The following is a 27,590-nucleotide window of genomic DNA, read 5'->3' as shown; positions in this document are numbered from 1 at the left end:
TTACACAAGCCGAGATCCAGTGGTCTCAACAAGTCCAAACAGACTACCTAATTGAGATGCCTTGATTGAATGAAGATGTTCAGGCCATAATTTGGAATGTGCTCAAAGGGCTATAAAACTGTGTATAGCCTTTGATCCAGTAATACTACTGCTAGTTTTACATCCCAAAGGCATCTCAAAAAAGAGGAAAAGACCTATTTGTACAAAAAATATTTATAGCAGCTCATTTTGTAATGGCTAAGAATTGGAAATCAAAGGAATGCCCATCAATTAAGGAATGGCTAAACAAGCTGTGATATATGATGGTGATATAATATTATTGTGCTATAAGAAATGACAAGCAGGATGATTTCAGAAAGGCCTGGAAAGACTTTTTTGAACTGATGGGTAGTGAAGTAAACAGAACCAAGAGAACATTATGCACAGTGACAGCAATATTGTTTGATGAATTGTGAATGACTTAACTATACTCAACAATACAGTGATGCAAGACATTCTCAAAGGACTAATGGTGAAGCGTACTATCCGCCTTCAAAAAAAAATTGATATGCATTGAACACAGACTGAAGCATGCTATTTTCACTTTCTTTTATTCAAGTTTTCTTAGACAAGATGACTAATATGGTAATGTTTTACATAGTTGAACATGTATAACCTATATCTGATTGCTTATGCCTCAGGTAGGGGGGAGAGGAAGGAGGAAAGAAAGGATAAAAATTGTAACTCAAAATTATAAATAAAAATTTTTATTATTTAAAAATAAGACATTTTCAATAAGTAATATCCCACCTCCCAACCCCCTTCCCCCCCAAAATATATTCCATGCGTGTTCACACCTCTAATTGATTCATTTGCATGTGAGAAAGTACTAGGGGGGTAACAATTGGTCAATTACTTTAAGTGAAGGAGTTTGATAGGATTGATTGACTCAGGCAGCCTCCATCTTAACAGTAAGTGCTGACCTGAACTAGTAGGAGTTCTCTATACCCATGAAATCATAGTCCCTATTCCTATTTATAGCATGTATCTGATTACAGTGAGTATCTAGTAGCCTAAAGAACTATATAGTACAGCACTCTAGGTCATTTTCAATTTTACTTTAAATTACCTGAAGTCTGTTTTTTTAATCTGACCTAATTTATTTCAAGCTCTATGTCTATGTGCCCTTTGCCAACATTTATCAGTTCTTATATCATTACCCAGAGTTCTTTCACAATGTATAAGTATGACAAAATGCCAAGTTCTCTTCCCTACCCACAACCCTTGAAATAATATTCTTCCCTTCCATTCAAAAGAGAATATATTTAAATATTTTCATCTTTGGAGATTGAAGGAGATTGGAAAGCAGATAGCAAAAATAACCTACAGTCAAGCAATATCACATGGATCCATGATTTGAGCTTTACCATGCACTGACATAGATTGCAACCTGGTACCTTGACAAGTAATAAACCTTTTTGCACTTAACTACCCTGGTCTTTGGACACAATCCATTTCCTAATGGAACTCTGGCTATCCAGCTTACTCCTGCACTGCTTTCTTCAGTCAGATTTTTTAAATCTGCATTATTACTCACACTTTTTTGAGTTAAAAAAAAAACACAAGGGGCAGCTAGGTGGCGCAGTGGATAGAGCACCAGCCCTGGATTTGGGAGGACCTGAGTTCAAATCCAGCATCAGACACTTAACACTTACTAGCTGTGTGACTCTGGGCAAGTCACTTAACCCCAATTGCCTCACAAGAAAAAAAGAAAGAAAGAAAGAAAAAACACACAACATAGACTTAAAGCTTTTCCAACTTTTGATACTTAAATCTTTGTTTAGGGCTTACCAGAACTCACATTCCCCTGACCATCACCTTCAATAGCCCAGAGTCACCTCTACCCCTTAAGAAATCATCAGAGGAGGAGGCTTTCCTGCACCTAAGTAGTGAAGTTGTTAAAGTAAAAGCTTTATCGTTCTTGTAGGTAAATACATGCATACATATACACAAATATATATATATATATATATATATATACACAAATATATATATATACACAAATATATATATATATACATATATTCTTAGAAACCACCCAGCAGCATACTGAATAGGAAAATTTCCACAACTTTACTACTACCTTTACTTACCCAACCTATTCCCTGCCTCCCCAGTATTTCTCAAGCCATATTATTTATTTTCAATCTCAGACATAATATCCATGTCTTAATCTATATATAACCTTTGTGTGAGGGAGAGTGGTCCACCCTTCATTCCTTGTTAGTCCTATAAGGACATCCAACTACATCCAAACAATAGACCAATACTAACTTATAAGGCTAAATATATGCCTTTAATTACTCATATATATATACATATAATATGTATATCAAGTTGATAAACTGCACGTTTCATTAATAACCAAAATTTTCAGCAGCAGTCCCTTTGGGCTACATCCCAAATTTGAGATGGTATGGTTTCCTAGAGGACAGTAACTTCCTTATATTCTAAGGGTATCTACTCCTAAAACTAGAACTTAGGTGTCCCAGTTAATGTGCTCCTAATGATCATTCAGTCAGTAGACCCAACTAGCTCTTGGTAAAGGTATATTTACTAACATGGCACAGTAAGATGAATTACCACAAAATGTTCCCTCCCATAAATCAGTGTCACACTCTCCAATAAATATTCACTCCTCTGTGGGAGAAGTAAACAAAAAAAGCACAATGTTAGTAAGACTTATGTGGCAAATATATGTTACAAAGGCCACGCACAACTCTGGAACTGTAGGCCTTGATGTCTTTTTGTCTCCTTTTGGAGTTTTTATAAAGCTTCCCCTTTTGGCGTAGTGTCTGTTGGGTAGGTTCCAGAGCTAAACTTCCAGGTTATGCTTCTATTTGTAGTCTAACTCTCTATTACCAGAGATACCTTTCTGGAGTCCATAGCCAGCCCTTTCTTTGCTATAAGAGGTCATGTTCCTTGAAGTTCCTCCTCTGAGTCAGGAGTGATTTCCTCTCTGTCTCCTTGTCTGTCTAAAAAGCATGTGTGCCTCTGCTCTGGTAACTTTTGGCTTGGACTCGTTCCAATTTACTCTCCTATTGCCGGCTAAGTGAGTGCTTTGCTGTAAATGTCATGGTAAGTGGTGGGACACTAAGGAAAGAAATCTACCATCTCCCCACCCCCCCACACCCCTACACTATCCCCTCGCCCCACTGCCTTGTCCCCTCAAACTGCCTGTACTGTTCTAAGGCTCGTCTTTTTTATGCTTCCAGGTACTGGTCAATTTTCTCCCCAAACAATGGCCTTGCCCTTTCCAATTCAGGAGAGAAAGTTGTTCACACTTCATTAACAGGGAGCAGGGTATTAATATCTTGTTAACACAAGTAATTTCATCTTGGTAACGTCATCTATGATTATATCCTGTGACTACATCAGAGGTCAGAGGTGGGAAGAGATGAGACCAGATTCCCCCACCTGTTAAAATTATTCATTCACAGTGATAGATATCAATATATAATGTTGGTGTCGCATACACTTGGCATTTATTGTAGAATTTGAGACTTGTAGTTTTTTTGTTGTTTGGTTTGGGGTTTTTGTTTTGTTTTGTTTTTCCAGTTTTTTTCTGATTCTAGGTACTTTTATGTCTCTAACAAGATCTTGAAGACCTAAACTATCCAGGCCCAACTTTTTGACAATGTAGCCTTTTTATACGTGGATTTTTAAAATTGCATTTGGGCTCAGTAGTTTTATAGATTATAGTCTGTGGTATAAATATTTTTGGAGGATTAATAAGGACCCAGATATATCATCTTCACTCTGTTTTTTATCTGAATTAAAATATCTAGACTTCATCTAGTCATTTTTATAAGATCATTACCTAAAGAATGTAGATAAGCCTCACATCTGAAAAAGGATAATGATAGTCTTCCATTTCTTTGTTATATCAAGTTAAATAAATCTCTGTATTATTAAAATTGTTCTAGAAAAACAAAATATAGTGAAAAACTACTTTCTTTTCTAGGTTTGCTTAAAATACTATGAGCATGAACTTGTAGAGCTGGCCTGTCAATGCCCTGCAGTAGTCTGCTGTCGCTGCTCACCTACACAGAAAGCACATATTGTTAAGTTATTGCAACAGCACACAGGCAAACGTACCTGTGCTATAGGTAAGTCACCTCCACATTCCCTATGCCTACAGCCTTATTTGAACAAGAGCAAAACCAAGAATAGGTCAGTAGGTGGCAACAGTGAGTATCATTCGTAATGAATTGCAGACGGTCCCATATAAAACCTTTTTGATATTATCTCCTCACATTTTATAAGCTGTTCACTTTTAGAAGGATAGTGTTTTTAGATAAAGAGGTGTCTTAGGAGCCATAAGCAAAATCGGGTTTAGTCTCCAAATTTAGATTAGTTCATCTGCTTCTGGAAATTAAGCATTTGCAGTACTGAATAGTAAGGGAGAGGAGAATGGCAATGAATAGCTGGAAATTATAGTTTTTATTTCTTTTTAGGTGATGGAGGAAATGATGTCAGCATGATCCAAGCAGCTGACTGTGGAATTGGAATTGAAGGAAAGGTATTTTCTTATGTTCACATCTTTACTTTGGTGTCTTTAATAAACTTGATTTGACAATCCAAATTCAATAGTTTTCTTTCTCTTGAAGAATGCCTGATATTTTAGTAGTTGGATTTTTTGTTTTGTTTTGTTTAATTGCTGGTGTTATGCTTCTCTCTATGCCAACATAAGTTTCATTCTTGGTTTTCTTTTCCCTCACCTCCTACAAAAAGTGCCAGTTTAGAACTTTGGGAAAGTAATCTTATATAAGCCCATGTTTCCTTAGATTACTAGAAATCTATAGTATTTGGAGATTGCTGTAACTAAACTTGTAAGATATACACAAGAAAGGTTCCTTTTAACATGATCAGTAAGTATTCTTGGGCTATTCAAAGATATTGACTGTGTATGTATATCCAAACTATTAATGAAGTACCTATAGACACACACATATTCAAGAAATATATCACTGAGTGTTGTCATCTGTTAAATGAGAGAACTAGACTACATGATTTATAAGCTACTCTCTACCTTAAACCATATATACATTATATATATATATGAAATATATATGCATGTTTGTATTTGTATATTGAAAGTATATTTCAAAACACTGAAATTTTTATGTATGAATTATAAAAGCATTTTTTGAAATGCAACATTTCTAAGTTAAATGGTATTATAAAAGAACTTTGTTTTGTTTTCATTTAAGGAGGGAAAGCAAGCTTCTCTGGCAGCAGATTTTTCCATCACACAGTTTAAACACATTGGCAGATTGCTAATGGTACATGGTCGAAACAGCTACAAAAGATCAGCAGCACTTGGTCAATTTGTCATGCACAGGGGCCTTATTATTTCCACTATGCAGGTATTTAAACCTTTTTTGTTTTTGATATACCCACAGAGGGCTATGGCATTTAAAAAGGATTATAAGTGTTACTATAGAGGACTTGATTGTTCCATTTTTTAATTTTATTGGATTTTAATTAGATTTTAATAATAAGGCACTCTGAGAAGTCTGCATGAAGAATAATGTAAATGTGACTTACTAAAAACTCAGTTGTTGTTTTCTTTTTATTATTTATTGTGTTCTCTCTTTAAGGCTGTGTTTTCTTCAGTCTTCTATTTTGCATCTGTTCCTTTGTACCAGGGATTCCTAATGGTAGGGTAAGTTAAATCCAGTATTTACAGTACTTAGTAATATCTTTTATGGGAGAACTTTGTTTTTTGGGGGGAAAACATAGTGTTGTTTCTGATTAATTCCTCATACGTTTTCAGAATGGTTAATGTTCCGAATGAATAATACCAATGTGAAAAACTAATATTTTGCTTGAGTGAACTTCAAGATGACACCTGTACATTTGTTCTCCTTGCCAGTGCACTGTTAAATTTTCTCATTAGATTTTCTGTTTTCATGGGGAAGCCATAATTTGTGTCAGGAACCGTGACGGAGCTGAGATTTTTAAAAAGGGTCCTGTGGCATAATGAAAAGGGGAAGAGCCAAAGGGGTGGGGCCAATGAAGACATTGTCATCAATAGTAAGTTAAAGAAAGACAGGTCTTACAGCTGCATGACCCTTAGCAAAGCCTGCTACTCTGCTGGTTGGAGTATTGTTTACTCATGATTGGTTTGAGGTGATAAGATATCAACAAAGAAACAAAGAAAATAAAGATTTGGGATATTTCTTTAAAATTGGATAAGACATAACAAATGACAAAACATACACCAATAATCACATGTGCATTTTTTTTGTCTTTTGCTAAGCATACATCATACTCCTCTAGGTATATATTCTGAGAACTTTTGAAGTATTGCATTACAAAATATGCTTTACATAAGAATAAATTATAAGAACAAACTCATCTTGTTTTGTCCTACTTATTTTACAGAGCAGAAGTTTGATTTTTTTTTTTTAGGTGGGGCTGATTCTCTTCTCCTTATCCTTTGCAATTATATCAGGGAATTTACTCAGCATAACTGCTGGACTAAGCCAGGGAATAAACACAGATTTCTCTATTTGAACTCTCACTATAAATCTTTATACCAGTTATTGGGCAAAATAGGATTATAGCCCTGCTGAAGACTCAGCAGATACTAGTTCAGTATTAACATCTTTTAAAGGACAAAAGATTAGATATGAAGGGTTAAAAGGTTAAAATTGGCACTTGAAATCTGATATCATTGCACTTTCTGACTTTAAATACTTAATTTTTTCTACAGATTCTTTTGCAACATTGAAAATTATATAGCTTAGATCTTTAGTCTTTCAAATGAATCCTCATTTGTAATTTATTTAATGAATCCATTTATTGAGTGAATACTTTTCTTAAAGTATATGAAGTAAAATAAGTGAGCAAGAGACTTATCATGGGAAACATACACTTAAGCTACATTCTCAACAAGATATAATGACATAGAAGTTCTTTAAAATTATTAATATTAGACTGTTCTCTAAATGCTGGTATGAATTTTATTCCTATTTTCCTTTTTCTACCACCAATTTAAAAAAGAACTTATAAGGATGATAAGTTGAAATTCAAATAAGAAATAATGTATAGTTTGGGCTATGTAGTTTGAGTAAAACAAAAGAGGTTATTATAATTTCAGTAGTAATTAGTATTAAGGAAATAAAAACATTAATATTTTACACTATTATATTCCTTATTCTTATTTCTTAGGAACATAACTTTAGAGTTGTGAGGAACCTTAAAGGTCATCTAGTCCAACTCTTTCATTTTGCAGGTGAGAAAATTGAGGTCCAGAAAGGTTGACTTGCCCAAGGTCAAACAGACATTAAGTGGCAAAGACAGAATTTAAACCCATGAACTCTGACTCTAAATCCAGCTGTCTTTCCGCTACATTATGCCTCTAAACAAGCATTCTAAATGACTTATGATGTTCTTTCATAGCCAACAAGCAACCCTAATCATACTATGCCATTGTTGGGGAGGGGGGGTCGGTATTAACTACTCTCATGCCACTAGTTGGCATGCAAAAGAGTCCATGCTAGTTGCTAATAGTATTCCTCAGCTTTCCCTTTTCCCTTTTGACTGTAACAACTTTAACTACCATGTCTTCTTATATATCAATTATAGACCCTCAAAGTTGGAAAGAACATTAGAGGCCATGTATCTGTGCCTCTTTGGTATCCCAAGTCATCAGTCATCCAACTTCTGCCTAAAGATGTCTCCTAAAGAGGAAACCACTACTTTCTGAGGCAGGGGATTTCACCTTTGGATAGCTCTAATAGTTAGGAAGTTTTGCTTCCTCTGAGCCCATATCATCCTGGCTGTAACTTCTACCCCTATGCCTGGTTCTTTTTTGCATAGTGCCTAGTATATAGCAAATGCTTAATACATACTTGGTGGCTGACCCACTGACCTGGAGACCAAAGAGAACAGCCTTACTATTGTCATGTCTCCCTCCATGCCTTCTTTTTTCCAGGCTAAACATTCCCAACTGTTTTGACCTTATATGAATGAACTCAAGGCCCTTCACCTTCCTAGGTGACCTTTGGAAATTCTCCAGCTTATCAGTGTCCTTCATAAATGATCAGTCAGCAAGCATTTGCTATAAACAAGTGATATGAATCATTTTGTTCCAGGCAAAGTGCTAGGAACTAGGAATATGAGTTCAAAGAATAAAATAGTTCCTAGAGACTAGTACTGGATGTATATATGTATGTATACACATAATTGTATGTGTATATGGATATATACATACTGAGTACCTGTGTGTGAGTTATCCATATAGAGATGATAGTTAAAAACCATGGGACCTGATGAGAGATGGGAAAAGGGCTTAGAGCAGAACCTTGGGAAACAAGCAAAATGGGGTACATGGTCAGCAATGGAAATTGGAGAAGTGGTCAGAAAGGCACCTCTCCTCCACTTCCCACTGCAGCAGGACAACAAAAGCAACCTATATGTTTGTAACATAACTCAGTAATGTTCGCCCCCCCCCCCCTTCCCTCCTCAGGATAGATAAACAAAAAGCAGAGGCTTACTGTAGCTGAGACAGCAGTGTAGCACTGCTCAGTGCTGCTACAGAGCTCATCAAGATTATTGAGGAACAGAAGGAACTGAGGCAGTACATGTATATGTGTCTGTGTTTCACTGTACTAAGTCTGAGGGGAAGAGCCCAACATCTCGCTGTAGCCAGTTCTATTCTCTCCCTGCCTCCAGAAGTCACTTGGACAGAGACTAAGGACTGTGAAATGTGAATTACCTCTCATGGGAGGTGGCTGAAGCAGGTTTAAGGTTCCTACCCAAGAAAAGTGTCAGCAAAGGGGGGAGGGAGTCAGAAAGTTAGTGATAAGGGAAGGAAAAGACTGAAATGACTAAAGTTTACAAGAGGAAGAAAATTAAATTAAATAATTTGAGCATCAGTAGATAAACCAACAGGAAAGATATTCATATAAGAAGAGAATATGGCCTCCAGATTAGGTAAAAGAGTCCAGGCGAAAATTAATAAATATTACATGACTAAATCAACATCTGATTGAGGCAAAGGACCCTTTGGATTTCCATGAGAATGTGAAACCAAAATAATATGTTCTTGAATGGTTTAAAAGAGAAATAAGAATTGTGAAGGCAGAATTTATGGCCTACAGAGGAAAAGTAATTATCAGAATAGAGAAATTTTAGTCAATCCTGACAAGTCTAAACAAAGAAACAAATAACTGAGAATGCACCCTCATATAAGTAAAGGAGAATCTGAAAGAAGAGAAGTGAAAAAGGAATAATGTTGAAAGAGAACATGTTCTTCATACATATTCAAAATATATGGATCACAAAGACAAGATGTATAGAGACCATTTAATAATTAGAGGTCTTCCAGAAGAACTTGTCCAATCAAAAAGCCTGAACAACATAGCGCAGAAAATAATACAAAAAAACTTCACAGAAAACAAAATACCAATTTTAAAAAATCCACAGATCACCAGCAACTTTAATACACAAGGTGATTAAATTTAACAATTCCTCTGATAAATTCTGCAAGTGACAAGGGGAAAGATATTTTAATGTAAAGAAAAGATAATTTGAACACAAAATATTCTGTACCCACCAAAAACCATAAGAGGGAATAAAATGTGTTCCAAAGAGCAAAGGAGCTGAGATGCCACCCGAGGTGACATATAATACATATAATACCAAGCCTAACTTTTTTTTTGAGGGGGTTAAGTGACTTGCCCAGGGTCACACAGCTAGTAAGTGTCTGAGTCTGGATTTTAACTCAGGTCCTCCTGAATCCAAGGCTGGTGCTTTATCCACTATGCCACCCTAGCTGTCCCCTGAGCCTAACTTTTTTTTTTTTTTGAGCCTAACTATTAATAAAAAAAAAAAAATATGGGCTGTCAATTAAAAGGGGGTGGAATGGTGGCAAAGGATTCCAAAAAAGAAAATTGCCTTTCACACCTAGACAACAGATACACAAGAAAGACAAATATAGCAGTCAAGGACAACACAAAATAACAGAGAAACCATTAAGAAATTCCATTCCAAATTTACTTGAGGAAGCAAAAGTAAAAACAGAAATCGAATAGGTGTGATGGGGAGGCCTGAAAAACAATATCCCTCCACAGGAGAATCAGTGATTTTTGTAAGACTGAATTAAAGGGGGGCAGCTAGATGGCGCAGTGGATAAGCCCCAGCCCTGGATTCAGGAGTACCTGAGTTCAAGTTCGGCCTCAGACACTTGACACTTACTAGCTGTGTGACCGTGGGCAAGTCACTTTACCCCCATTGCCTGCAAAAAAAAAAAAAAAAAAATTATTAAAAAAAAAAAAAAAGACTGAATTAAAGAAGTGTCACTGAATCAAAGTTTACTTGGTGGGGAATAAGGTGTAAGAAGACTAGAAAGGTGGGAAGAAGCTAGGTTATGAAAGCCTTTGAATGCCAAACAGAAGATCTTGGTTCCTGGAGATGATAGGGGACCAATGGAGTTTAATGAATTGGGGGGCAGGGGGGAAAGATGGTCAGACCTACGCTTTAGGAAAAAACTTTAGGAGCTGAGGAGGATGGAAAGAAAGTAAGAAATCTTGTTTCAACAGTGGGAAGGGGATACTACTGATGAATATCCCCATGAGAGAAGAAAGACATTCTGTAAACAGAGATAGAGACACTTCAGAGAAAATAATTTGTAAAGAATTGATGCTTAAAGAGACCATTCATCTGCTTCAGGAGAAGGGGAATCAGAGCTACTAGAAATAAATTACACCCAGAAGAATGGGAGGGCAAGAAACCAGGGAGGGGATTTTTTTTTAAATAACCAAAAAGAAGGCAGAGTTCAGTAAGGAACTGAAGGGTATAGAAAGGTTCCTATCATGGGACAGTATTCTCTGTATCACCCACAGGAATTGGTATTTTTCTAAAATGAGGCACAACAAAAGGGTGGTGGAACCAAGGGAAAAGATTTACAAGGCAATAACAGAATGTATTTAGAAGAGAGAGCCCAAAATAGGTACCTCAAAAGTTTTAATTCTATGAACACCATAGAGAATAAAGGACTAAGTATATAAGGGCCATGAATCAAAAAATCTAGAATAGTAAGAAAAGATAAATAATGAAAATGGGCCAAAGAAATCCCTTTTTTTAAAGACATAGAATATTAAATTTGAAATACTAATGAACAAAATAAGTTGAAGAGGAGAAAAAAAAGTTTACTTGACTACTTACTTAACTGAGAGATGAAGAATGAAATGACTAGATAAAAGCAAGCAAGAAAAAGGAAGTCATAAGTTAAGAAAACTACAAAACTAAGGAAAGAGTCAACAAATAGAGGGGGCAGGAGAGTTTGACTGTGAAAGGAAGAGAGTCAGTGTATAAAGTTGCCTTAAAGTAGAATATGTTGGAATAAGAGACATACTACTGTGTTTACAGTGGAAGAGGGGAGAAAAATCTTAATTTTGAAAAATAAAATAAATAAGGTGAAATGACAACAAAACCAGAAGAAACCAGAAAAGAAAGGATGCTTTCTTTTTTTTTTTTCTTTTTTTTTTTTTTTTTGCGGGGCAATGGGGGTTAAGTGACTTGCCCAGGGTCACACAGCTAGTAGGTGTCAAGTGTATGAAGCCGGATTTGAACTCAGGTACTCCTGAATCCAGGGCTGGTGCTTTATCCACTGCGCCACCTAGCTGCCCCCGAAAGGATGCTTTCTTTCCTCATTCTTTTCTCATATGGTTCTGAAAATGCCAGCATTTCTAGCCATAGGACAAGAGATGGAAATAAAAGACATAATGATGTGTAAAGAAGAGCTAATACTATCCTGATTTGTTGATGATACTTAGAAAATCCTAGTGAGTGGGGTGGGAAGTACACCCACTGACCCCTGTAAATAGAGACTCGAGGAGAAAGGAGGCCAAAGCATTGATTTTATTTCTTTCGAAAGAAAGGTGCACCACACTCACTGGGACAACCAGGAGGTGTGACACACTGGGATTAAGAAACCAAGCACTTTTTATACTCTTTACAGACATCTAATTTGAGCAAAATGCGGTAATTGGGTTCAGCAATAAATCATTCTCCTGGAATGTTCAGCAATAAGTCTCTCCTGGGTTGTTAGATTATTTTGTAAAATTTTCTGTTTCTGCAACAATGTATCATGTCTACATAATGTCTCCGTGCAGACTCTATGAAGCAATTTTTAAGTTGATATGGCTATATTTAGGAAGGGGGATAGTAGCTTCCCATTATTGCCTCTCTCTAGAGAAAAAACAGAGAGAGAGAGAGAAATAGGGGGCTCTAAGGGGCTTTAAGACTTTGAGATCAGATCACTAGGCCGAAGGTAGGGGGGCACTTTCCATCTCAGTGGAGGGTCATCTCCCTATGTCCCTCTCACTAAGGAATCATCAGACACTAAATGAGACAACAGCTTCATCAAGACTGCAGTCTATGAAATAAACCTTCAAAAATCAATTGCATTTCTTAATAATAATAGCAAAATCTAAGATATATCCAAGAAATCAAATTCCATTTAACTAACTATAAAATGCATAAAGTATCTAGAGTTCAATCTGCAAAAGCACACAAAATACTTGTATAGATTATTTGCAAAGTGCTCCTTAAAGATATAAATAATAGCCTTAAATAGCTGGAGCAATATTCATTGTTCCTGGCTAGGCCATGCCAATATAATAAAAATGATAATAATAATAATACTACCAAAGTTTATTTATACTTTTTATACTTTATCAGTCACATTATTAAAGTGACATTTTGTAGAATTCAATATAAAAATAACAAAATTCATATGGAAAAATGAAAAATCTAGAATATCTAGGGGAATAATGAAAGGAGGTAAGAATGAAATAGCTCTTTCAGACTTCAAAATATATTACAAATCAGCAGTCATTAAAACTATCTAGTGTTGTATAAAAAATTAAAAGGTACATCAGTGTAACAGACTAGACAAGGGAGAATCAGAAACAATGAAATGCAGTAACCCAGAAACCACAAATTACTTAGGAGAGAACTCCCTTTTTGATTAAGAAAAAAAATTCTGGGAAACCTGGAAAGTAATCTAGTAGAAATTAAGCTTATATTAACAGCTTAGACTGTATTCCACAATACATTCTAAATGGATTCTTAACCTTAATATTTAAAAATATACTATAAAAAATTAAAAGAGAAGCAGATCATATAGTGCTCAAAACTCTGGGTAGATGTATTCTTACCCAAAGGATAGAGGCAGTTACAAAAGATAAAGTAGACAACTTTGATTACATGAAACTGAAAAGCTTCTGCACAAAAGGTACCTATGATAAGAAAAGAGGTGGATAAATGGGTGGAAAAAAAATCTTTATATCAAGTTCCTCTGATAAGAATTTTTATCCAAAATATAAGAACAGCATATGTCTATATATGCCCATATATAGATGTGTGTACATATATACATAGATAGAGATATGTGTGTATGTATGTGTGTGTGTGTATAAAACCATTCCCAGATAGATAAGTGGTTAAAGGGTGCGAATAGTTTTCAGAATAAGAATTGCAAACTATTAGCCAACCATGTGAAAGAATATGCCAGATCACTAATAATTTTAGAAAATGTAAATCAAAACAACCCAGAGAATTCAGTTCATGCCCTGATAAGTAGCAGAGATAAAAACAATACATATATGGTAATATTCAATGTTGGAAGGGTTGTGGAAAGATAAGCACACTAGTAGATTGCCAGTGGAGATATGAGTCAATACAATTATTTTCAAAGCAGTTTAGAATTATTCAGATAAAGTAACTAAAATGTGCATACTTTTTGACTCAGAGACTCCATTACTGGGCTTTTACCACAAGGAAACCATCAATAAGAAGACCCCCATATACACGAAAATATTTTTAACACCACTTTTTGTGATAGCAAAGAATAGGAAATAAAATAGATGCCCATCAATTGGTCAGTTAAATCATGATACAGGAATGGAATGGAATGTTACTATGCTACAAAAAATAATGTAATAAGTACAGAAAAGTATGGAGGATCTACATGAACTGTTACAGAGCAAAGTAATCAGAGCCAAGAAAACAATATACACAATGATTTTAACAATGTAAATGGAAGATACAACCACCAAGATGAATTCAAAAGTGAATATTGCAGAATTATCAAGAACAAGCATGAAAGAATAGCTATGAGAAGTTACTCATAAACTACCCCTTTGTAGAGGTAGGTTGTCCATAAGTGTTGTATGTTACATATTTTCAGATTTTTTTATGTAATAATCAGTGATGTTTATTTTTTCTTTTTTTCTCTGTCTTTAAAAATGCTATTTGTCTTATAACTCTTTGGAAGAGGAAGGAGTGATGCTACAGGAAATGATGATGTAAAACAACAAACAAAATCAATAAAGACTTTTTTTTTTTTTTACGGGGCAATGAGGGTTAAGTGAGTTGCCCAGGATCACACAGCTAGTCAGTGTCAAGTGTCTGAGACCGGATTTGAACTCAGGTCCTCCTGAATCCAGGGCTGGTGCTTTATCCACTGCGCCATCTAGCTGCCCCCATAAAGACATTTTTTAAAAGATTGTTGGTACCTTTGGAGAGAGCAGTTCCAGTTGAATGTTAAGGTCAGAAGCAAAGTTACAAAGGACTGACTGAGTGAGAGGAGAGGAAATGGAGATGATGGCAGCAGCCTTGTAAATAGTTTGTTTATTGAAAGGAGCTAAACTGAGAGGAAGGAGAGGTGTAGAATGCTATCTAAAGAGAATGGTAAGCTCTAACAAAGACTGTTTTAAGGATGGAGGAGACTTGGGTAGAGCACTCAGCCTGCAGTGAAAAAGACCTGAATTCAAATCTCAGATAGTTATCAGATATGTATCCCTGGGCAAATCACTTAACCTCTGTCTGCTTCAGTTTCCTCATTTATAAAATGGGGATAATATATAGCACTTACCTTCCAGGGTTGTTGTGAGAATTAAATGACATGATAATAACAAATCGTTTAGTACAGCACCTGGTACACAGTACCATAAATATTAGCTTCTTGTTATCATTGATGGCAGTTGATAGTTAGAGGTTGAAGATTAGAGAGAAGGTGAATGATTGAGGATGTAATCTGTTAGGAAAGATGGAAGGGGATTCAACCCGAGGTACATAGGCTCTTTATAATACTGGAGGAATAGAGCAGAGCGTAGGACATGATATCAAGGGGTTTTAATATTAAGAAACTGGACAGGGGGCAGATAGGTGGTGTAGTAGATAAAGCACCAGCCCCAGATTCAGGAAGACCTGAGTTCAAATCTAGCCTCAGACACTTGACACTTACTAGCTGTGTGACTCTGGGCAAGCCACTTAACCCTCATTGCCCTGCCAGAAGAAGAAGAAGAAGAAGAGACTTGTGTTGGGCTGACAATTTCTCCTATTTGGTATCTTGTTTCATGTTTAGCTTCATTTCATGTAGAAGTCCTGTAGAGCAAGATTCTGGGCAACTGAGAGAAGTTTGTTGTAGTTAGAGTCTTGCTTTGTTGTAAACTTTGGCCCTAATCCAAGACTCCTGCTTGAGGTCCAACCCCTCCAATCAAATTTAATCTTCAAGCACCAATCTTTAGGATAAGTATTGGTTTAAAAAATTTTTATCATAAAAGCATTTTATTATTTTCCAGTTACATACAGAGATAGTTCTCAACATTTGTTTCCATAAGATTTCTAGTTCCAAATTTTTCTCCTCCCTCCCCCTTCCCCAGGACAGCAAGCAATCTGATATAGGTTATATATGTATGATCACATTAAACATATTTCTGTATTAGTCATGCTGTAAAAGAAGAATCAGAACAAAAGGGGAAAACCTCAAAAAAGAAAAATCAAAATCAAAAAAAGTAGAAACAGTATGGTTCAATCTGCATCCAGATTCCAGTTCCTTTTTCTGGATATGGAGAACATTTTCCATCTTGAGTCTTTTGGAATTATCTTGGGTCATTGTATTGCTGAGAAGAGTTAGGTCTTTCACAGTTGATTATCACACAATGTTGTTGATATTATGTAGAATGTTCTGGTTCTGGTCATCACACTGAGCATCAGTTCATGTAAGTCTTTCCAGGTTTTTCTTAAATCTACCTGCTCATCGTTTCTTACAACACAATAGTATTCCATTACATTCATATACCACAACTTGTTCAGCCATTCCCCAATTGATGGGGATATCATCAATTTCCAATTCTTTGCCACCACAAAAAAAGTAGCTATAAATATTTTTGTAAATGTGGGTCCTTTTCCCTTTTCCATGATCTTTTTGGGATAAAGACCTAATAGTGGTATCGCTGGGTCAAAGGGTATGCAGTTTTATAACCCTTTGAACATAGTTCCAACTTGCTCTCCAGAATGGTTGGATAAATTCACAGCTCCACCAACAATGCATTAGTGTTCCAATTTTTCCACAGCTTCTCTAACATTTATTATTTTTATTTTTTTGTCATATTAGCCAATCTGATAGGTGTGAGGTAATACCACAGAGTTGTTTTAATTTGTATTTCTCTAATTAGTAGTGATTTAGAGCATTTTTTCGTGGGCAATAGCTTTGATTTCTTCATCAGAAAACTGCCTGTTCATAGCCTTTGACCATTTCTCAATTGGGGAATGACTTGTATTCTTATAAATTTGGTTTGTTTCCCTATATATTTTAGAAATGAGGCCTTTATCAGAAATACTGTCTATAAAATTTGTTTTCCAACTTTCTGCTTCCCTTCTAATTTTGGAGCATTGCTTCTGTTTCTACAAAAACTTTTTAATTTAATGTAATCAAAATCATCCATTTTGCATTTCATAATATTCTTTATCTCTTGTTTTTTCATAAATTCTCTTAATAGATCTGAGAGGTAAACTATTCCTCCCTTTCTTAATTTATGATATCACCCTTTATGTCTAAATCAAATACCCAATTTGACCTTATTTCGGTGTACTGTGTAAGATGTTGGCCTATACCTAGTTTCTGCCATACTGTCTTCCAGTTTTCCCAGCAATTTTTGTCAAATAGTGAGTTCTTATCCTGGAGGCTGGAATCTTTGGGTTTATCAAACAGTAGATTACTAAAGTCTAATTTATTGCTGTGTTTCCTGTGCCTAACCTGTTCCATTGATCTACCACTCTATTTCTTAGCCAGTCCCAAATAGTTTTAATGACTGCTGCTTTATAGTATTAGCTTCAGATTTGGTATGGCTAGCCCATTTTCCTGTGCATTTTTTTTCATTAGTTTTCTTGATATTCTTGACTTTTTGTTCTTCCAGATGAGCTTTGTTATTATTTTTTCTAGCTCTATAAAATAATTTTAGGTAGTCTGATTGTCATGGCACTGAATAAGTAAATTAATTTAGATAGAATTGTCATTTTTATTGTATTAGTTCTATTAGGCCTATCCATGAGCAAGTGATAGTTTTCCAGTTGTTGAGATCTGATTTTAGAATGAGATTATTTAGTTTCCAATTAATTTCCTGTCTATCTTTCCATGGCTCTTTATTACATATAATTTTTATTGCATCATGATCTGAAAAGGATACATTTACTATTTCTGCCTTTCTGCATTTGACTGTGAAACTCTTATGCCCTAATACATGGTCAGTTTTTGTGTGCGTGCCATGTACTGCTGAGAAAAAGGTATATTCCTTTCTAACCCCATTCAATTTTCTCCAGAGGTCTATCATATCTAACTTTTCTAAAATTCTATTCACCTCTTTAACTTCTTTCTTATTTATTTTGTAGTTAGATTTATCTAGTTCTGAGAGGGGAAGGTTAAGATCCCTGACTAATATAGTTTTGCTGTCTTATTTCCCCTCATAATTAATTTAACTTCTCTAAGAATTTGAATGCTATACCACTTAGTGCATATATGTTTAATATGGATATTACTTCATTGTCTATGGTACCTTTTAGCAAAATGTAGTTTCCTTCTTTATCTTTTAATTAGATCTATTTTTGCTTTTGCTTTGTCTGAGATAAGGATTGCTACCCCTGCTTTTTTTACTTCAGCTGAAGTATAATATATTCTGCTCCAACCTTTTACCTTTATTCTGTGTGTATCTTCTCTGCTTCAAATGTGTTTCTAGTAAACAACATATTGTAGGATTCTGGTTTTTAATCCACTCTTCTATTGTCTTCCATTTTGTGGGAGAGTTCATCCCATTCACATTCACATTCACAGTTATGATTACTAACTCCATCCTCTTTTTCCCCTTTGTTTGTCCTTTTTTTCACCCTATTCTTCCTCACCAGCATTTTGCTTCTGACCCCTGTCTCCCTGAATCTGTCCTCCCTTTTCTTTACCCTTTCCTCCCCTGTTTCTGCCCTTTCTTCTGTCAGTTTCCCCCCTTTTTCTCCTTACCCTTTTACTTCCCTAAAAGCTAAGCTAAATTTCTTCATTCAAATGAGTGTATATGTTATTCCCTCTTTGAACCGAATCTGATGAGAGTAAGGTTGAAACAATGCTCACCCCTCCCTTCTTCCCCTCTATTGTAATAGGTTTTTTGCACCTCCCTTTTCCTCTTCTCCTCATACACTCCTTTTTTCACCCCTTAATTTTCTTTATATCATCACATCAAAGACAATTTATACCTATGTCCTTTATGTCTCTACCCAAATAAAGATACATTTCTCAAAAGTTATAAGTATTATCTTCCTGTGTAGGGTTGTAAACAGTTTAACCTTATTGAATAACTTTTTTTTTCCTGTTTACCTTTTTATACTTCTCTTGAGTCTTGTATTTGAAGACCAAATTTTCTGTTCAGTTCTGGTCTTTTCATCAGGAAACCTTGAATGTGCATCTTTTCTCCTGAAAGAGAATTCTCAGTTTTGCTGGGTGATTCTTGGTTGCAATCCAAGCTCCTTTGCCCTCTGGAATATCATATTCTAAGCCTTCTGATCCTTTAATGTTGAAGCTGCCAGGTCTTGTACAATCCTGATTGTAGCTCCATGATATTTAAATTGTTTCTTTCTGGCTGCTTGCAGTATTTTCTCCTTCACTTGATACTTCTGGAATTTGGCTACAATATTCCTTGCAGTTTTCCTCTCTTTCAGGAGGTGATAGGTAGATTCTTTTAGTGACTATTTTATCATCTGATTCTACACCATCAGGGCAGTTTTCCTTGGCAATTTCCTAGAATATGGTGGTATCTAAGACTCTTTTTTTTTCCTGATCATGGCTTTCAGGTAGTCCAATAATTCTCAAATTATCTCTCCTGGATCTATTTTCCAGGTCAGTTATCTTTCCAATGAGGTATTTCACATTTTCTTCTATTTTTTCATTCTTTTGATTCTGTTTGATTCCTGGTGTCTCATGGAGTCATTAGTTTCCATCTGCCCAATTCTAATTTTTAAGGCACTGTTTTCTTCAGTGCGCCTTTGCAACTCCCCCTTTTCTATTTGACTAATTTTTTCCCCATTTGGCCAATTGTATTTTTTAAGGAATTGTTTTATCCAGTCAACTTTTGAGCTTACTTTTCCAAGAATATATGTGCTGCGTACATATATTTATCTGTTCTATGTCATGTATCTTATGACCTGTGTAAATTGTATAGCACTCTTTTCACTCCAGATTCCAACAAGCCTTTTTTTTTTTTTTTTTTGGTCTTCCCTCTTTTCCCATTTCTGCTCTGGAGGTATGAAGCCTGTTCATTTCAACTTCTATTTCCATTTTCATTAATTTTGCTTTAAAATTTACTAAGGCCTCATCTCAAACCTTGAATGTAATGCAAGAATAGGAACAAATGATATATTGATGGTGTCATATATTGGCTAAATATTTCAGTAGATTTTTTCCAAGTTAACATAAATTTCTGTAGTCTCTTTAGTACCCTCCTGCCTCTAGGAATACTTCAAATAGTATTTTAAAACCAAGGGGAAAAAATCTTTTAAGTTACAAGAAGGAACAGGTTTTCTACCATTTTAACTCTTTTTTGTGCTTTGCCATTGTTTAAAACTCTGTAATAATTATTACATTACAGATTTTTTAAAATAGGACTGATTTTACATAATAGTACTAATTATACCTTGAGTGTTTGTAATGCTTTTCTTCCAAAGACCTGAATATACAATGTAATCATTCCCAGCCCCCTTTTTCATCTTAGAGATGATGAACTTTAAGGGAAATAAAAAGGAAAACTATAGACAGAAGTGATTACTCCTTAATTTAGGAGTCATGATTATTTAAATTAGTGAAATTATGATTGAATATGGGAACCTACTCTCTGATAACACTAATAACACATTTATATAAGTTTTCAAAGTGCTTTTATTAGAATAATCTCTATAGCTTGTGGCCTGGGAAGTGTTAAAATTGACTTTCTTTAAGTTTACCACTCCTTAATTCTTCAAAAGTCTGTAAGACAACTTGGGGATAAGTACCACATGATAAATCAACTGTCTTTTTTAAAATCAACTTTGCTGGTGGTTTTTGAAACATTAGCCTGTGAATTAAAAAAAACACACACACACTAATGTATAAAGATAAGACTGGGAAAACTAAAAAGGACAGAAGTCTTTAAATGTTGTGAATAATAATAAGACAGAATAATAAAGGAAATAGAGAAAGATGTAACTACAGGCCAGCAAGTTTATCTTCAGTGGTATGCAAAGGTATTAGAATAAATTATTAAGCAACTTACAATTACCTAGAGAAAAAAATAGCAAGCAACCAAAAGATGTAGTGAAACAAGATTATACCAGACCACTGGAATAACTTTCCATAACATAGTTCATAGAAACAAAATGAAAGTGATATTAGCTAGGCCCAGATTAGTGTGGATAATTAATCCTGTGTAGTGGTAGCATATGTTCAAATTCTCACTGCATATTTCCACTGGGCTGGAGCCAATAGTTTACATGATTATAACTTTGAATGGAATAAATTCAAATATATATGACCTCTTTATAGTATTCATGTTTTTCACTAATTGGAGACCTAGCTGCATTTTTTGAAAATTTATCATCACTTTCAATAGTTTTCATTTCAACCCCATATAGCATTTTTAGCAATGGTTAGGAAAAGTGTGGCCTTAGACCAAGCATCTGCTAGAGTTTTGTTGCTTTTGCTGCTGCTGTTGTTACTTTGTCAATCCAAGGGGAGTTAGTAGGAAAATGAATAAGTAAGTCATAATGCTGGATCTGCAAAATCAATAGCAATCATTGGACCTCCTGTCTCCAAAGGAGAGACGTAAATAAATGAAGGATAATCATCAGGAAACAGAGAGGGTATAGTGGCCATCCTGAGCAAAATTGTTAGTAAAAGTGTCCAAGCCACCATCAAAACATAGTATTCAAGATAAGAAACTTACCTTTTTCCAGAAAAGTCTATAAAAAGATATTAACGCCTTAACATTCGTATAAAACATATTCAGTATGCCCAAGAGGGCATTCATCTCCTGTAAGTTTGGGAGCAGAATCAAATGACATGATTAGATATGGAACAGCTAGATGGCACAGTGGAAAGAGCACAGGGGCCTGGAGTTCGACTCCTGAGTTCAAATCCAGCCTCACAATCCCAAGCTGTGTGACCCTGGGCAAATCACCTTACCTCTATTTGCCTCAAATTCCTTAATGGGGGATAATGAAATGGGGGTAATCATAGCACTTGCCTCCCAGGGTGGTTGTGAGGATCAAATAAAATCATGTATAAAAACACTTGCTTAGCACAGTGCATGGAACATGGTAGATGCCATATAAATATTGTTGTTATTATTATCATTATTGTTTCATTAAGTTCAATGATCTATCATTGTTTTATTAGTGTGCAAGATGTCCTACGCTTAAAAATGGCATGATAAAGGAATTAGGATGTCAGTGTATATTGGTAGCCTATGAGTCATATTGTGGGTTATGAGACATATTTTTCAATATTTATTCATATCCTTAATTATAGCCTAAAGTGCTTATGTCCTGTGCTATGACCCTAACTTTATTTCAGTAACCATGTAATTGAAATTTCATATACTGCTTTGTGAAATTTAACATTTTTTATATCTTTGCTTTTTAAGGTATGCAACAATCTATACAATGTTTCCAGTATTCTCCTTAGTGTTGGATCAGGATGTGAAGCCAGAAATGGCTTTGCTGTATCCAGAGCTTTACAAGGACCTAACAAAGGTAAAATTATGCATAAGGGATCAAGGGAAGGTAAATTTTTTTTGATGATTCTGAAGGCTTTTTCAAAGTATTTTCAAGATAAATATGGGGGCAGCTAGGTGGCGCATTGGGGGGCAGCTAGGTGGTGCAGTGGATAAAGCACTGGCCTTGGATTCAGGAGAACCTGAGTTCAAATCTAGTCTCAGACATTTGACACTTAACTAGCTGTGTGACCCTGGGCAAGTCACTTAACCCCAATTGCCTCACCCCCCAAAAAAAAAAAAAAAGATAAAGAAATATGCCAAGTTAGTGGATGAGTAAATTTTCATGAAATTTATGAATGAAGTATTGTTTTTCTCTGACATTTCTCAATTGTGATTGTTCTTAATTATTTTATAAAATTCAGTCTAAGTAGAATTTCAAAAAAGAAATGGAAATTTCAAGGACTGAGTTTTTCTCAAAAACATTTTTTGAAGTTCATATTATGTGACCCTCTGAGATAGGAATCATCAATCAACAAGCATTTATTGAGTGTCAGTCACCATTCTGGGAACTGGAGAGAGAAAAGCAAAGGATGAAACAATTCATTTTCACCATAAACTTATATTCTAACTGGAAATACAAGTACAAATATCACTACATAAAAATAAATGTAAGGAGAATCAATACTAACATCTGGAAGGGAGATCACTAGCAGGCAGAGGTGGGGATCAGGAAAGGATTCAAGTAGAAGCTTCATCTTGAAGAGAAGGATTCTGGGAGATGGAGTCAGCAGAAGGATGGGCATAATAACATGTGCATCTCATACAGGGTTAGGTGAACAGTGCGAAGACAAGGAGGCTGAAGATAAATATATGAATGTTTTATGAGAGGCACAAAGTAAAGCCCAGAATCGCTGGATCACAAATTTGGGAAGTAGAGTAATGTACAATGAATCTGGGAAAGTAAAGTGGCATCAGGTTAAGATGGCCTTAAAAGCTAAACAAAGTCTCTGTTTTGTCCTAGAAATGATATTGCTTTTAGGGAGCCCCTGAAATTTATATACTAAGGGATTGGCTTGGTCAGATCTGAACTTATTAGGGAAAATCTCTGTGGCAGCAGTATGTAGGATATATCAAATTAAGATGAAATTTAAGATAAGGAGACAAATTAGGAAGCATTGCAGTAATCTAGGAGAAAGGTAGTAAGGGCCTGAAGTAAAATGGTGGCTGTGTGAGTAAAGAAAAGGATTTGTAGGTAGCAGGAGATAGATGGATGGATGGATGGATAGATAGATGAAAGAAAGAGAAAGGAAGGAAGGAAGGAAGGAAGGAAGGAAAAGAAAAGTGGAGTCAAGGATAATTCCAGGGTTATGAACATGGGAACTAGAAAAATAGCAGTGCCTTCCACAAAAATAGTAAAGTTTGGGGGGAAAAAATAAATGAGTTAAGTTTTGTACATATTGAGTTGAATATGTTTCTAGAATATGCACTTTGAAATATTCAGTAAGCATTGGCTTCAAGCTTAGGAAAGAGAATTGGGGGTGGAGATGTAAATAGATATGAACCTGTACACATACAGGTGCATAAACATTCATATGCATGTTTGTGTAAATGTGTGTATATCTATTCACATATATAGAGATGAGTGAGTTATGGGCCTAAACACATGGGAAGTGATGAAATCACTAAGAGAGTATGGAGAGAGAAGGGAAGAGAGCCCATTACAAAGCTTTGAGGAATATTCACCATCAGGCAGGGTGATATGGATGACTAGTTAGCAAAGGAGGCCAAGAAATGGTCAGAGATGCAGGAAAAGAACCAGGAGAGATTCATCTCCAAACACCTACCCCCTCCCAAAAGGATATCAGGGAGGAAAAGCGGGTGAGGAGAGAGAGAGAGAGAGAGAGAGAGAGAGAGAGAGAGAGAGAGAGAGAGAATGAGAATGACTGAAGATGTAAGCCGCTGGAGAACATAAGAGGGAATGGAATCAAAGGTACATATTGACCTTGGCATAAGAAGTTACTTCTTAGGTGGGAAAAAATAGTGGGGAATAATATCAAGGTATTTTGAGACAGAGAGCTCATATCAAATGGCCTCAGTTTTCTCAGTATAGTAAAAGGTACAGCCTGCAGCTGAGAAAGGGGAAGGGTAGAGACAAAAGGAGAGAAAAGGTTTAGAATAGCTTCTGTGGGGAGTGAAAGAGGGAATCAATTGGGAGAGATTAAAAAATTGCCTTAGGGGCAGCTAGGTGGCACAGTGGATAGAGCACTGGCCCCAGAGTCAGGAGGACCTGAGTTCAAATCTGACCTTAGACACTTAACTGTGTGACCCTGGGCAAGTCACTTAACCCCAATTGCCTCACCCCCCCAAAAAAATTGCCTTGCTCCAGTGAGGGTCAAGTTGAAGTTGGATAATATGAATTTATAACGTACCCAGACAACCCAATTGTATGAATTTCCTCCTCTTCCATTCAGCAACATTTGAATAGAAACATATAAGACTGATAGTAGGAGTAATCCTAGACTGAAATTTGGTGAGGGGTGAAATACAGGGCAAGGGGATAAAGGATCTGAGAACTAAAGATGGTAAGAGTTGAATTGTCTAAATATAAGACAGAGACTAGATAGGGAGGGAGGAAAGTAAATTCAGAGCAGAACCAGTAGCCTGAAGTAATACTTAGAGAAGGGGAGATTAGGGGTATGCTGTTAGTGAAGAGAGGTGAGGCACAGGGAGAGCTGGGATAACAGGAGGCTGTGATTAAAGCAAAGTGTAATACTTGTGAATGGCAGCAGGATTTAAGATGTGACCTTCCTTGTGTTAAAGGGAAGGAGTAGCTCTTGGGATTTAAAGAAATTTAGTGGTTAGGAGGTTAAAGATTTTGAAGAGCATCATTGTAGGTGCTGAAGTTTCCTAATATCAATGGCAGGTATCAACACATTGAGCCAAATGCTTAACTCTTTGGGAAACATAGGAGAATGACCTTGGGGCCAGTACAGAGCAACAACTGAATTGGCTATAAAATTATAATGGAGTAAACTTGAAATGAGGAGAGGTTACTGAGTGATAGCAGTAAAGAAAGAATCTGGAAGTAGCAGTGGGGAACATGCAGTATTCTGGCTTCTCCAGCACCAGTGAGTTAGGGGGTGTCCTAGAGAGCATGACTAAAGATGCATTGTCATCTAGGGGAAGCTGGATCTCAGGATTAATAAATGGAAGGAGTGTGAGAAAAAGAGGTCTAGGAAATGTGTTCCCTGTGGAACAGAAATTTCTGAGGGCCTGATGCTTTAAAGGGGAAGGCAGGTTTGGAGTGGGACATGGGTAGGGGTAGGATTGAGATGGGCTGGATGGGTGAAGAGAATGAGGGCCTGGAGATAGTTTGCTCCTATGTCACCAGTGTTGGAGTAATACAAGTATAGGGAAGGAAGTAGGGATTGATAGCCATAGGAGCAGTAATGGATGGATGGTAGATGAATGACAATGCTTACAGTCTTGAAGGGGTGTTATTGCCAGGCAAAGCCCTGAGTTATTTAGCCCTAGCCACTCCAATTTGTTCCTGTGGTTTAACTTGGTAGAGTTAAGGGCATGGTGCCACCACCAGGTAAAAAGATTGCCACACTAATTTTACAGATAAAGAAACAAACTCAGAAAAGTTAAGTGACTTGTCTGTGTTTACACAACTGGCAAGTGTCAGTGTTAGAACTTAGGCTCTAGTTGCCAAACTTAAAGGCCAATGCTGCTTCTCTCATGCAATGCAGTATTCTAAACCTGTCTTTTGTGATAATCACAATGTTAAACTATGCTGCAAGTTTTTCTAGAAGTTTGTAAAGAAAAGGACTGATATGCTAGACAAATTAATCAGTTCTTATACAAGGCACCCATGTTGCTGATATAGTAGATAGGGAATTGGTGGAATAGCGGTTGCCTTGTGATATGATTTCAAGAATTCACTCAGGCCCCAATACCAAAATCAGAAACCTCCAGCCAGTGATGGATAACCTGAAATTTTTGCTCCACTCTAGATCCAAGATTTATGCCCTTTTAAGATAGAAATAAAGGAACATTTTAATTTTTATTTTAGTCCCTTATACCTTAATGTGAATGAATTTTATAACTTCTTTTCCTAAGCACATCAGGGAGTGTGGAGAAGACTTTTAGTAATTGGGTACCTTGGAGATGTGGAAAGGGAGAGAGTGAATACTATGGAACAGGATGAAGGAGAGGCTGGAAGTGTTTAATACAGGTTTGCCTTACTTTATAATTTTCCATAGGACCAGCCTTGCTGAGCCTCACACTTTGATCAAAAGTTCTCTTTACATTTAGGATTAGGACTGATAACCCAAGACAATCAAGTTTTCATTCACTTCCTACCTAATATCGGGGGCAACATAATGTAATGGGGATGGGGGAGATTAGGAGTTAAATCTGGGCTCCAGTTCAGATCCGACTCTAACTAGGTATATAACCTTGGGTAATCTTTCTGAGTCTCTCAGTTTCCTTATCTGCAAATGGGGATATTGATAACCTGCCCATCCTTCCTCACAGAGTTTTTATAAGGCGCCAGTGTGATAACAGGTCCTCGATTTAGAGCTGGAAGAGACTTTAGAGATCATCTAGTTCTTTCTCATTTAATAGGTGAGGAAACCAAGGTGCAGAAATGGTACTATTGCTACCTCAGCATAAAAGCCTGCCACAAACCTCTTTTATTACTATCAAAAAATATGGGCAAATTACATCAAAATGACAAGGCACAGTAACACTGAAGTAAAAGGAGAGGTTTTTTGGCATTTAAAGATTACTTTTGTGTTTTTGTGAGAGATTTTCTAAAATGTTAAAAATGTTAGTTGGAGTCTATCTCAAAACCGTGTTAAACAAGAATAACCTTTCATTCATTAAGATGTAAAAATTTGGAGATTATACCCTAAACACCATGGGAAGTCTTGACTAAACTGAGTTAGAAATGCAACAACTCCTAACTCCACCTCTTTGCTATACTGTTAACATGTAATGTCAGTGAGCAGTTGTTAAATACTAAGGTATTGAAAAGGAGGCAATAGTAAAACAAAAACCACTCTTATGTCTGCCTATACCAAGGATTTGGATTGTACACATCAGCCTGTTCTTTTTTTTAATGGACACTGTGTAATTATGCTAGCAGGTTAAGTACTAAATTACCCCAGCAACTAGCATATATTTGGAGGGTTGGTCACAAGTTTCTGATGAAGTAGCTGATTCATCTCCAGCTGGAGTCACTGAGTCAATAAGTTCCATGCTATCACTTAATATCAGTTAAGCATGTTGGCATTCCACTAAGCCATATTCTATTTTAATTGGGTTGGATCTGTTTTGGGACATTAGGCTTCCATTTTCCTTTAATATGACCAGTAACTTAGAATCATTGTTCAGTATCTTCAAATCTGGTCTTGAATTTTTCGTATTACAAGGCCAGCCCAGCCACCCAGTTTCCCAAAATTCCTTTTTACTTAAATCCACCATCTATGTTTATGTGCCTAAATCGACATTATTTCT

General features: G+C 36.1%; 1 protein-coding gene across 4 annotated transcripts in view; it reads left to right on the top strand.

The window, feature by feature from the left end:
- ATP9B (ATPase phospholipid transporting 9B (putative)) overlaps positions 1 to 27,590 on the top strand; it is a 459,610-nt gene that overhangs the window by 409,340 nt on the left and 22,680 nt on the right. For all 4 annotated transcript variants that reach the window (XM_043972858.1, XM_043972842.1, XM_043972850.1 and 1 more), the window contains exons 22-26: positions 4,004 to 4,148; positions 4,497 to 4,561; positions 5,253 to 5,408; positions 5,643 to 5,707; positions 21,996 to 22,104. In XM_043972858.1, coding sequence (XP_043828793.1) covers positions 4,004 to 4,148; positions 4,497 to 4,561; positions 5,253 to 5,408; positions 5,643 to 5,707; positions 21,996 to 22,104 — 540 coding nt within the window. The remainder of the gene's footprint in view (positions 1 to 4,003; positions 4,149 to 4,496; positions 4,562 to 5,252; positions 5,409 to 5,642; positions 5,708 to 21,995; positions 22,105 to 27,590) is intronic.

This window comes from Dromiciops gliroides, chromosome 1 (genome assembly GCF_019393635.1).
Source record: "Dromiciops gliroides isolate mDroGli1 chromosome 1, mDroGli1.pri, whole genome shotgun sequence".
NCBI lineage: Eukaryota > Metazoa > Chordata > Mammalia > Microbiotheria > Microbiotheriidae > Dromiciops > Dromiciops gliroides.
The sequence above is the reverse complement of the archived record's forward strand: the minus strand, read 5'-3'. Positions and strand labels throughout refer to the sequence as shown.